Raw genomic sequence first — 13,068 nt, forward strand, 5'->3', positions numbered from 1 at the left:
TGCGCTTCATGTGTTTGGATAGATCAGGAGGCATTTTACAGTACAATCCTCAAAAAGTCGCAGCATTCTTTGTGGCTTGTTGTGTTTTACACATTTCCATGAATCATGGATGTGTTGATGACATAAATGAGGAAATATTAGAGGACTTAAGGAGACGTGATGTTGAACTACGGTGGGATTAGACAGTCCGGCGGAATCTGGTCCGGGAGTAATGCGCGATGCGGTCCTGGTGGACCGGGTAGACGGAGATGGAGTGGGGGGAGGAGGAAGGGGCACAACAGGAGCAGGTGGTGCATTAGGAGGCCCACGTTCCATGGCTGCAGCAATTCTCTCCAGACTTGAGGAGATGCGCCTGAGAGGCCGCAGCAACTTCGCCACCCGGCTAAGACGGGCATTTATTACTTTGCCACATCCCGGACAGCTCCCGCTGGCGTGCGCCAGAGCAAATCCGCCATCATAATAGCAGTCCGCCATGGAACAAGCGCACCTGCTCTTAAAGGGAATGAGAGATGACGCTCTGATTGCTTATTTTCACGTTACGCCCAAACCACACCTAGCTACTTCAGACCAACCCATTTTAGATTTGCGTCGGGCGCAAGAGTCATTTATCCCGCCGGTATAATAGCAACAGCGCCCGAGATCCGCCCACAAAGATACTTGCGTTTGGCGTTTCATACTTGCGTTTCAGATCGTTAAAATAGGGCCAATAGTATAGCATGTTGAAAAAAAGTTATAAAAAAAGTCATAGGGTTTGGTGAAAAAAAAGTGATAAAAAGTCATAGTATAGTATGTGGGGAAAAAGTGATTAAAAAGTCATAGTATAATCTGTGAAAAAAAAGTGATAAACAGTCATAGTATAGCTTGTTGAAAAAAGTCATAAAAAGTCATAGCATGCTGAAAAAATTAATGAAAAGTCATAGTATAGTATGTGGGGAAAAAGTGATTAAAAAGTCATGGTATAGTAAGACAAAAAAGCGATAAAAAGTCATAGCATAGTATGTTGAAAAAAGTCATAATATAGTACGTCAAAAAAGTGATAAAAAGTCATAGTATATTATGTTGGAAAAAGTGATGAAATAGTCATAGTGTGTTTGTGTGTGTGTTCCTGGCGACCTTGCCATATATAATAAAATTTATTATTGAAAAATGTCATAGTATAGAATGTCGAAAAAAGTGACAAAAAGCCATATTATGTCGAAAAAAGTAATTAAAAAGTCATAATATAGTATGTCGAAAAAAAGTCATAAGTCATATTATAGTATGTCGAATGAAGTGATGAAAAAGTCATAGTATGCGGAATTTTTTTTATAAAAAGTCATAGTATAGTATGTTGAAAAAATTATAAAAAAGCAATAGCATAGTATGTTGAAAAAAGTGATGAAAAAGTCACAGTATAGTATGCTGAAAAAAAGTCATGAAAATATCATAGTATAGTATGTTATAAAAGGTCATATTATAGTATGTCATAAAAATGTCAAGAAAGCAATATCATAGTATGTCGTAATATCTTAAAAAGTCATAAATGTCGTAATATGTCACAGTCTAGGTATGTCATAAAATGTTTAAAAAAATATAGTATAGTATGTCATAAAAATGTCATAAAAAATGTCATAATAGGCTGTCATAAAAATGTCATAGTATAGTGTGTCATGAAAGGCATACAATAGCGTGTCATAAAAAAAGAAATCAAGAAAAAGTCATAGTGTAGTATATCATAATAAGTCATAGTGCAGATGAGAGCTATTGTCTTTTTGTCTCCAGTATATCAAAATGCGGCGGTCACTGTCACTTTCCCTTGTAATTTTTGTCTCTTCTATTATTAGGGCCCGAGCGCCGACAGCGGCGAAGGCCCTATTGAAACTGAAGGAGTTATTATTCTTCCGGCAAATTAATCGCCATTTTGAGGGGCTTAACATACTCAAAAAATTACCAAAATTGGAGGTCGCATTAAGCCTGGTGAAAATTTACGTATTTTAAGGTTTTCGGGATTAGGCGCACAAAAATGGCTTGCTAGTGGCCCCTACAAAACTTTAAAAATGTTGCCGCTGTGGTAGGTTTAACGTAGACTAACAATAGTGGTACACATATGTAGCATGTCAAGACGTACATAAAAGCTCATTGGAGCCAAACACTAAACCCAACAGGAAGTCCGCCATTTTGAATTGAAAGTTCGAAATTTGGCCATTTTGGCCATTTCCACGTCATACTTTAACAAACTCCTCCAAGAGATTTCATCCGATCAACTTCAAATTTGGTCTGTGCCATCTTAAGACCTTAGAGATGAAAAGTTTTTAAAAGAAAAACTTTTTGTCATAGGGCATAGCCGTGGTGGGGCAGCCATTTTGTGCGTTTCGCCATCAAAACAAGAAGTGGGTCATAGCGCCCCCCGCTGGCAACAGGAAATCAGTCTTATATCAGTCTTATACATACTGAGTTTTCTTACATACTGAGCCACCCCCTATACTTTAATCACGCCCACTTATTCAGGCCACGCCCCCTTTCATAACATTTGAACCGTTTAAGGTAGACCCTTGTGTGAGGTATCATTGAACTCAGCAGATAGTTTCTTTATGATTGGTGATGATATGCTGTAGCCCTTTTTTATAAGGAGCGAGGCGCGAGGGCCCGTCCATTGCTGCTTGCAGCTTTAATATATCTTATTATATTTATCTATAATATTATTCTATATCTTATTTTAGTTTTATATACACCTCTTTTATTTTACTTTCTCTATTTATCTGTACCCTACAATAATGAGTGGAATCAATTTAAGCCTCTTTCAGTTTTAAAAGCTGTTGAACAACACCAACATCTTGTGGTGTACTGGGTCCCAGAAGGCCGAATAAGCAGCAGATAACAGTATTTTTCAGTTTTAGTATTGAATGAAACATTTCAGACTGTTTATTTAATGTCAACACTCATAAAGCTGCAGCAATATACAGCAATTATAGCTTTTTAGATATAAAGTCTTTAATCTGACAGTATGGTATAGTTAAATTTTTGATATTGTGTTATTTGGCCATGACAAAAACTTAAGCAAAACAGTATTGAAACCTTTGAGGCAGAATGAAACATCTCATGAAGTTTATCCTGATATATGATAACATTTGAATAACCTGTCCAACCATCATTAAAGGTGCCCTGCCACACGTATTTCATTACTTTGTGGTAATGTCTGAAGTTCTACCATGGACTCTGTAACATCTTTTGTGGAAAAAATGCCTTGGTGACCTTGTTTCAAGACATTCTAGTGTGTGGTATAGAAAGCCTACATGAAGACTCAGCTCGATTTCTGCCAGTTCTCATTAATATTCAACAAGCTTGAATTTGATTGGCTAACAGCTAGCTAATGAAAGCCTGGCTGTCAGAATCCTTTACCCAGCCCAACTGGGCGAGCTCATAAATAGTAATGAGCTCAGGCAATATGATGTCAGACTGACCAGCTTTTGTAATTGGCCTGATCTCTCTGCTTATTTCTTTTCAGTGGCTAGAGCTGACAAAGGAGGTAGCAGTTCATTTTCACATTCACAACATAACACAAACACATATGGACCTAACATATTTCAAAAAATGCAAGTAAAAACGGTTTTGTATGGCAGGGCACCTTTAAGACAGTGGCCAACAATTTGGGTGTCAAAGTATCACAAGGCAAATAAACAAAACAAAAAACAATGTCACAGAAAGCCTATACAAGCCTTTAATAAATATGCATCATGCATGAAAGCTTTACTGCACATTATAAGGAGCAAACTTGGGTCTGGGTGATGCAAAAAGACAATAAGTAGTAAAAGTTCAGGTTAAAAACAATTTTATTTATTACTTTCTACTCAAACAAATGACAGAATTAACTTCACACCTGGACAATACAAGCACAATCCAGAAATACAGTGCAGACATTTTAATGGTTCAAAACTGCAGTAGTAGACATTTGTACATGATGTTTTTCCAATAATACAACAATATGAAGAAGATAGAAGAAAATGAATAGGATAGACATCTTGGACAACAAATTTGTAGTGAATTAGTGAAGGATTCTTTCAAAGTTGAAACTTTTATTATGTCTTCACTGAACAAGACTCACATCAATTCAGACAGCTAAAATTGTAAAACACAAGAGCCACATAAGCAAGAGAGAGAACAGATCTGAAATATACATACTTTACATCCTTACAAAGCACACAATCTAAAATAAAAATACACCATCCTTGTTTCATCATTGTGCCGTGGCTTTAGAGGTGGGACACCACTGTTGGAAGTGTTGACAGAGGTGCATAGTTCCTTGTGTCAGTTTGAAATGTCTCACTGTACATGTCATTAAGTGGAATGGCCAGCTGCCCAGTTTGTCCTGACCCTTCCTCAGAATTAATACCATAGGGTATCTTTGACATAATAGCTAGGCTCAATTTGAAGAGCACGTTATGGAGAGCCACACGGTATTCTTTTCTCACCAGACAGTAGATGACAGGGTTGAAGCAGCTGCTGGTGAAAGCCAAGCAGTTTGCCAGAGGGAAAAAGTATGTTTGAGCCAAGTAGAATGAGGGGCTGATATCAACGATGTCAAGTTGGATCAGGACACCCCAAAGTGTGAGGATATTGTAGGGAAACCAGCAGATGCAGAATGATAGCACCACCACTGCCACAGACTTTGAAATATCAGCCTTTCGCTGAGAGTTGCTTCCCTTTAGTTTATGCCGACACAGGAAGCGCAGCAGTAGCAGGTAGGATAGGATGATAATGGCGTAGGGCAGCAGAAATCCCAGTACCACTCGCAGGAGCTGGTTCATTCCAAGCCAGGCTGTACCATCTGGGAAACGGAGCAAGCATGCTGTGTCGTTGCCACTGCCCACATGTCTCAGGTCTGCAAACACAGCTCTGGGCGTCGCAGCAACAAGTGCTCCGGCCCAGATAAAAGCTGTGGTCACTGGATAAGTGCAAGATCTACTGCACAGGGAGGTGCTTGGTTTGAGAGCTGTAGCCACATAAAAGTACCGGGTCAAACTCATAGCTGTCAGGAAAAAACAGCTAGCAAAGACGTTGAGCCCAGTGAGTAAGGACACAGCCTTGCATGTGGCTAAGCCAAAGGGCCAGCTGTAGTCCAGGGCAATGTCTATGGCCCAAAATGGCAAGACCAGGGAGAACAGCAAGTGAGCCAAAGCTAAGTTGAACACAAAGAAGTTGATGGTGCCTGTGGTGATAGTGTGAGTAGAATACAGCAGGAACATCACTAGCAGATTCCCCAACACTCCTGCTGTAGCCACAACAAAATACACCACAGAGATAACTATTCTTAGCCAGGGGGATCCATCATCATCAAGAATCTCCAGCTCATTGTCAGGGCTTGTGTTGTGGAAAATCAAATGGGAGTAATTACAGGATGAGCCTACACTGCAACCATTGATGATACTGTTGAAGAGCTCTAGTACGTTGAAGTCAGTGTTTGACATTTTGCTACCCTGAAGGTAATCCTGAGGGTTAAGGTTGTCCAGCTGTTATTTTATATTTATTTTCTGGTTGTCTGTTAATTAGCTGACAGTCATCTATCCCTGTAAGGAAAGAGGAAATGATTATTACATAATAGGAGCTGCAGTTTATGAGCAAATAAGTACATTAGCCTTGTCAGATAAACAAATTACACTTAAGTGTTACCCACAGAGTTAGATAATCTAATTTAGATTTCGAAGAACTTCTCTGAGAGGAAACATTAATAAAAAGATGAAGTGATTAAACTAATTTCACCCTTTGAAGTGGAAAAGCCTGTTAAGACTCCTCCACTCCTTCAGTCTATTATATCTACAATGTCTAATCTACATTGATATAAGCTATATTAATATAATAGCATATTATAATATAATACTACTAAGCATTCAAAGTATTGATATTGTTTATAGAAACAATATACATGTTTGATTTGTTACACATTAACACGCATTGGATCAAATCTGGGAAATTGAGAGAATAAATAGCAAGATACAGGTGCACTCACTAAGGAACTTCTTTACTGTAGATCAGATTGCCAATAATTGCCAATAATTTGACATTTTACTGTAACTGTATTAACCATAACTTATAAGTAAAAGGCAAAAAAAAAAGATTGGAACACCGACAAATTGCCTAATTCTCAAATATTTGTCAGTATGTTTTCATCATCAAAAAGTCACTTGAAAACCATCAGATCTGAGGCTGTAAACTCCAAAGACAACAATACATTTTGAAACAAAATGTGCCAGATACATTAGCTCAGGGGTATATTTCCATATATTTTTAAACTTGTGATAAACAGTGTAATAAACAACCAAATCTAAACTCTTTTAATTTTACTTTAAAGTAACAAAGATATCTAGCACCCTGTGATTTGCTAGTTTTTCTTAGGAATAACTACTGTCAGACATAAACAGTAAACTTAATATTCTTGCCTGTTTAAGCTAAAATCAACTTTAGCTGTTTGTCTAATTCTTATACATATATTGTAAGCCATATGGAGAAAAACTAATCTTACCTGAATATCATAAAGGAGGTAAATATTCAGGTAGCAACAGTTTTCTTGTAGCCACCAGCTCTGCTGCACAACATGAGATTATCTCAATGGTGGAAAACAACAACAGCAACATTGTGGATGTCCCCCACCCTAATTTCATGCTCCACCCCATCATATTTTTCTCTCTGCATATTTCAGATTGGAAATCACCTATAATGGCACTACTGAAATATAAAAAAAACAAAAGAGATTAAGGTGAAATGATACAGTAAGAAAAAACAATGAACCCAAATAAACCGCAAAATACCTTAAAGAGAAATAACTTCATTGTTGAATTCTGACAAACCGATCTTTCTTTTTGGATTCCTTGATTCAGATGTATTTTTGTCATCAAATTTTGTCAACAAAATGTTATGGATTTGTTTTGTTTTTTTAAAAGTTTTTTTGTTATTCCATAGTTTTCTTATAACCGGTAAGAATTCACGGTCTCTTTAACTCTTGAATGCATCATGCAATTGAAAACACAGTTGCATAGTTAAAGCAATCGTGTCATATGCCGGCATTTTTTAATCTTTTTATTATGCTACAGCAACTGGATGAATTCAAATGACCACATCATAGTTGTAATGAGTCTGACTCACCTGTACAAAGCACTAAATGCTCTCTTTGTGCTGTCTAGTCTTGTACTTTGACCCTCCTTCCTTCTTTCTTATTGTAACTTTCTGTATTGTACCTGCGGCAAAGGCCCTATTGAAACTGAAGGAATTATTATTATTACAGCAAATGAATTGCCTTTTTGAGGGGCTTAACATATTCAAAAACTCACCAAAATTGGCGGTTGCATCAAGTCTGGTGAAAATGTACGTATTTTAAGGGTTTTGGGAATAGGCGCACAAAAATGGCTCGCTAGCGCCCCCTACAAAGTTAAAACAATTGAGCCCCTGCAGTGCGTTTAACATAGACTCACGAAACTTGGTACACGTAACATGTCAAGACTAGACTAGACTAGACTAGTGCTGTCAAACGATTAAAATATTTAATCGCGATTAATCTCATTAATGTCAAAGTTAACTCACGATTAATCGCAATTAATCACACATTTTTATCTATTCTAAATGTCCCTTGATTTCTTTTTGTCCCATTATATTTTTTCATTTTAATGCTCTTATCAACATGGAAAAGTGGATTGGCTTGCTTTGTGCAAATGATTTTTTTATTGAAAACAACATTGGCATACAGTACAGGCCAAAAGTTTGGACACACCTTCTCATTCAATGTGTTTCTTTATTTTCATGACTATTTACATTGTAGATTCTCACTGAAGGCATCACAACTATGAATGAACACATATGGAATGTACTTTACAAAAAAGTGTGAAATAACTGAAAACATGTCTTATATTTTAGATTCTTCAAAGTAGCCACCCTTTGCTTTTGTGTTCATTCATAGTTTTGATGCCTTCAGTGAGAATCTACAATGTAAATAGTCATGAAAATAAAAAGGAAACGCATTGAATGAGAAATTATTTTTTTTTTTTTTTTTTTTTTTTAAAAAAAAAAAAAAAAAAAAAAATTTTTTTTACAGAGTTTCCCACCGTGGTCAGAAAGAACAGGGGGACAACTTTGTTTCTCTCACTATGACTGTAGAGTCACTACTCGCTCCAAAGCTAATCGCCGTGACAAGCCTACTAGCTACGCGGCGCGCATAAAGCCCAAACAAGTGTGTCGCGCGCGGCATTTACTATATAGAACGGGCCGCGTGTGTCTGTTTTGTTTCGCTCTGTGAAATTACGAATCCCACTATGGCCACGCCGAGAACCCTTTCAATCACTACTATTGGCCAGACGTCCAAGGTAACGTAACCCCATTTGTTCAGGTCCTATCCCCTGACAAATCCGCTATCCTAACCACTCGAGGTGAAATGCCTAACCCCAACCAATCGAGCTGCTTCGTAGGGCGGGTCTTGGCGTGGCCAAAGTGGGATTCGTAATTTTGCCTCCGGTCTAGCTAGATCCGAAAGAATGTTAATCCTTCTTTAAGTGTCTATGATGCATTAATCGTGCGATAAAAAAATTGTCGCCGTTAAAATGGGTTTCCGTTAACGCCGTTAACGCGTTAAACTGACAGCCCTAGTCAAGACGTATAAAAAACATTAGAAAACATTAGAGCCATACCCTAAACCCAACAGGAAGTCCGCCATTGTGATTTCAAAGTTCGAAATTAGTGCGATTTTGGCCATTTCCACGACGTACTTTAACGAACTCCTCCTCGTTCTGTTCCATCTTAAGATGTTAAAGATGAAAAGTTGTTAAAAGAAAAACATTTCGTCATAGGGCGTGGCCGTGGCGGGGCGGCCATTTTGTGCGTTTCGCCGCCGAAACAGGAAGTGGGTGTAACTCAAGTGTACATTGTCCAACTGGCTCGAAACCTTTGAGGACATTTACTGGACAAAAATTACTCAAAGTCATAGCGCCAGAGCCGGCCCAGCCACTAAGCGACCTTTGCAATTGCAAAGGGCCCTGTGGCCAGCAGAGGGCCCCCTAGAGTCACTGCTAGCTAGTTGGCGTTCTAAATCATCCCGCTGCTCCGCGATCGCTGTCTGCACCCTGATGCCAATTTCTGACAACGTGATTCGTTCAGAATCATCACGTGACGTGCTCTGACATTTCTGCAGTAGTTCAGAATGTCGAAAGAAGTGCGTCGAAAACGGTCGAAAATCACCTCAGAGAAGACGAAAACAGTTGTTATCAGCAAGAAGACACAGGGGATTACAAACTAAGACAGCAGATGATGAAATGCCATCACATAGTACGTCGATGTGTAAACTGTCTTTCAGAAAACAGGAGTTTTCAAACAGCGGAGGTAATCAGACCCTCTCTCTCTCAAAGCAGTTTAGACTACATGTCATATGTGTCACATATATACTACACTGTACTGATCGCGATACAACACACTATATTACAAAACAATTACATTACACAACAGTTAAAATTGTTGTATAATATAATTACTATATAATAGGCTACTAAACAAATCTGTAATTTTGGGATCCTAAGTGGTTGTGAGTCCCTCAGGCTGTGGCAGGCAGATCCATATTTAGCTGTCAGTGGAGCTGCTGTCTCCAAGGAGAACTTCCGGCTTCTTTTCTGGTGTTAACTTTGGGAAGTTTTATTTTATTCTCTTAGTGAAGATAGTTTTTCCCAGTGGAGGAGGAAATGCATCTCTGTCGGACCTAGTTGGTGGTCAAATAACAATTTAGTCTACTTTGTTTGCTTTCTCCAATGTTCTAAATATTGGTCTTTTGAATGATTCATAATTAGTTTAGTTCTGTTGTGTTGTTATGAACCAGTGCTGATGGGAGCCTGGTTAGTTAGCTTCACCATCGGCTGACTGAGGGGGCTGTTTTGTGGGGAAAGTAAGCTTGAGGCAGCAGCAAGTATGGCCATCTCCACCTTTACTGAAGGTGCCTCTGCCATGCTTTCTGTTATGGAGTTGTGGCTTCAGAGCACAGTTGTGATGGTCAATTCAATGAGAGAAACTGTAATACACAGGATCTCGAAAGCTGAGGCTGTCACAACTGCCAGTTATATATTATTATTGTTACTATTGATCTTGTTTGTGGTGTTTTAGATGTTATTGTTTTGTTTATTTGAAAAATTCTAACATTTGAATGTTCTATTTATTATTTTATATAATATTTTATTTAAATGTTATTCTATTTGCTCTATTTAATTTAAATTATATATGCTTGTGCCTCTTAAACTGTTGTCAGTTAAAAATGTATATTTGGTCAGTAAAAATCACTTTATCAGTATTTTTATTCAGCAAGTTCATCAGTGTGTGTTCAGTCTTGCACTGCCACTCAGCTCAGTGGTATCATAATTTTTTCTGTTAGACATCAAACATAGTAGATATAATAATAATAAATTGTACCGTATTGTTATTAGGTAGTCATTGCATTTCTTTAGTCCTTACTTAAAATGGTCAAAGGGGCCTCCAACCAAATTTTGCATAGGGCCCCCAAAGGTCTAGGGCCGGCTCTGCATAGCGCCCCCTAGCGGCAACAGGAAGTAGGCCTAAAAGTCAAGGTGCTATACTTTAACGAACTCCTCCTAGAGATTTTATCCGATGGACTTCAAATTTGGTTATAAAAAGTTATTAAAACAAAAACCTTTCATCAGACGGTGTGGGCGTGGCGTGGCGGCCATTTTGAGTGTTTAGCGATGAACAAAGAAATTGTTGTAACTTGAGTGTACGTTGTCGTATCTGCCCAAAATTTGTCACGATTGACAAGGGTCCAGGCCTGAGGACACTTACAGGCCAAAATTGACTTTTGGTCATAGCGCCCCCCGCTGGCAACAGGAAATGTGCCTTATATGACAAACATCATCCGATTTACATGAAACTTATGTTTGGTCTACATGTGATACTGAGTCGCCCCCTATACTTTAACCACGCCCACTTACTCAGACCACGCCCCCTTTCATAACATTTGAACCGTTTAAGGTAGAGTCTTGTGTGAGGTATCATTGAACTCCGCAGAGACTTCCTTATTCATTGGTGATGGTTTGGCCCGCCCCCTATGCTTTAGCCACGCCCCTTTTCACAGCTAATGAACTGTATGACGTAGAGTCTTGTGTGAGGTATCGTTGAACTCGGCAGGGAGTTCCCTTTTCATTGTTGACGATTTGCAGTGTCTGAGTGCCGCGCAAATGCACGGTCGCAAGGAGCGGCGTCCGGCAGTAACCCCGACCATCGTCCATCGCTGTGTGCAGCTTTAATTAACTGTTGGGTTTGGTTTTGTTGTCTGATTTTATCTAGTTGTAAAGCACTTCGTAACATTGTGTTTTGAAAAGTGCTACATGACAAAATGAAAAAGTAAGAGGGGGGCTTGTCCAGTTTATTTTTGTTTTGGATATTTAATCCTGTTATAATTTTTTATATTTGTTCAACTGAAAATCACAGTTTTTCTTGTCCTTATTCAACCATCCCTTTTTATATGGTTTCTCAAAAAGTATTATTTAGTCTTGACTAAAACAAATCAAATCTAGTTCAGTATCTGTCAGGAAAGGTTAATGAAGGTTGTTACTACATTTTCAACATTTACTGCTTACTATTATTTGCCTCTGACCTAATTAAATAGAGCACATACTACAATTCTTTCTACAGGGAAAACAGTTCACATTAAAGGTTTAATTAGGCTTTAAGTAACAATGTGCTTAACATATTGATGGTAGTGTTAAGGCACTTGGACCTTACATGCAGGTGAAAAAATGAGAAGACTTTGACAGAAAATAAAAATGGACCAAAGCCAATTAGTTTTTTTTTCTCTTCTATTTATATGTGGGGCGTTGCTTCAAGATTAGATTGACCCGCAGAGATGATTCTTCATTATAAATCGTTGATAGTGGAAAGAACATCAGCAATGAATGACTAAATGAGATTATCTTGGATTAGGCGGAAGAGTGGGGAAGTTGATGAATGCTGGTCTGTCCAAACTGAGCCATCTTCATAGCCCTGCTGAACAAAACATGCAACTCCCCGAGTGTTCATGTTTTCATTGGCAACAACAGGCTAAAAAATAGGTTAATTCCAAACTGAATGTTTTCCTCTGTTGCACAGCTTTATCATAATGAAGAAACTGTCTAAATATTTTAACTTGCAACATTTTATTTAATAAACAGATGTTTTGACCCGATGATCTTTGTTGCATCTACAAACTGACAGATGTATTATTATCTTGTTCAGCATTGTGCTTTTTTTAACGGTAACAGTTTGGCTTTTTGCTCTCATTCCCCCTGTTTTTACTTTACCATACTGCAACTACTTGGACACAAACAAGAATTTGATATTTTAGTCTTCAACTTTAAGCACCGACACCGAACACACAAAAAAAACAGCTAGCTTAGCACCAAGAGTGGAAACATCAGCACCTTTAACATTATGACTCTTCCCTGCAAGAAAATTATGATCTTCCACAAATGTTTGATTAAAGCAACACTATCGTCCAGTTCTTTTGAACATTCAGATCCGAGGCAACCCGATTTGGCAAACTTGCACAATGTAATGTAATGGATAATTCTGCTTCCAACCTGTAGAGGGACCGAAGTGGGAAAAGTTACTTAGTGTTGCTTTAAAAGATGTGAAACAGAGTCAGCTGTGGGGTGTTCATTACTACATTTTATAAATGCTATAAATCCTTTATTATAAATTCATTTTATCTGTAAATGATTCATTAGAGCTCAATGGTGTTTAAGCCCCCAACGTCTCCTTCCAGGAAGAGCTGCAACCGTTGACTTCAAGGCACCTAACCCTAACCTTAACCATAACCATAACCATAACCATTGCCTAATCCTAGTGCCTTCCAGGCAGCCCTGCCTGGAAGGAGACGTTGGGGCCTTAAAACACCGATAAACTTCTTGCTCGTTTAGATGCTGGGACACAGCATTTATATATATATAAATAGAAAAACAGACAGCTTCACTTTTTTGATGGTAAGGTCAACATTGAATCTTATTCTCAAAAAACAAATAGTGATTTTGACTTTTGTCTCCAAAGTTATGTTTTGTTTTTTCTGACAATGTATCACTGTAA

General features: G+C 38.2%; 1 protein-coding gene across 1 annotated transcript; it reads right to left on the reverse strand.

Moving 5' to 3' along the window:
- Positions 1-3,915: 3,915 nt before the first annotated feature.
- On the reverse strand, positions 3,916-6,570 carry LOC120571723 (relaxin-3 receptor 1-like). Its single transcript, XM_039820796.1, has 2 exons — positions 6,497-6,570; positions 3,916-5,543 (listed from the first exon to the last, which is right to left on the reverse strand). The coding sequence occupies exon 2, from the start codon at positions 5,442-5,444 to the stop codon at positions 4,230-4,232; it is 1,215 nt and encodes a 404-aa protein (XP_039676730.1). The 5' UTR covers positions 5,445-5,543; positions 6,497-6,570; the 3' UTR covers positions 3,916-4,229.
- Between the last annotated feature and the right edge of the window lie 6,498 nt (positions 6,571-13,068).

The sequence above is a fragment of the Perca fluviatilis genome, chromosome 13, assembly GCF_010015445.1.
Source record: "Perca fluviatilis chromosome 13, GENO_Pfluv_1.0, whole genome shotgun sequence".
Lineage (NCBI taxonomy): Eukaryota > Metazoa > Chordata > Actinopteri > Perciformes > Percidae > Perca > Perca fluviatilis.

Excerpts from the sequence above, each read along its gene's own strand:
- LOC120571723 (XM_039820796.1), bottom strand. The coding sequence starts at position 5,444 with ATGTCAAACACTGACTTCAACGTACTAGAGCTCTTCAACAGTATCATC.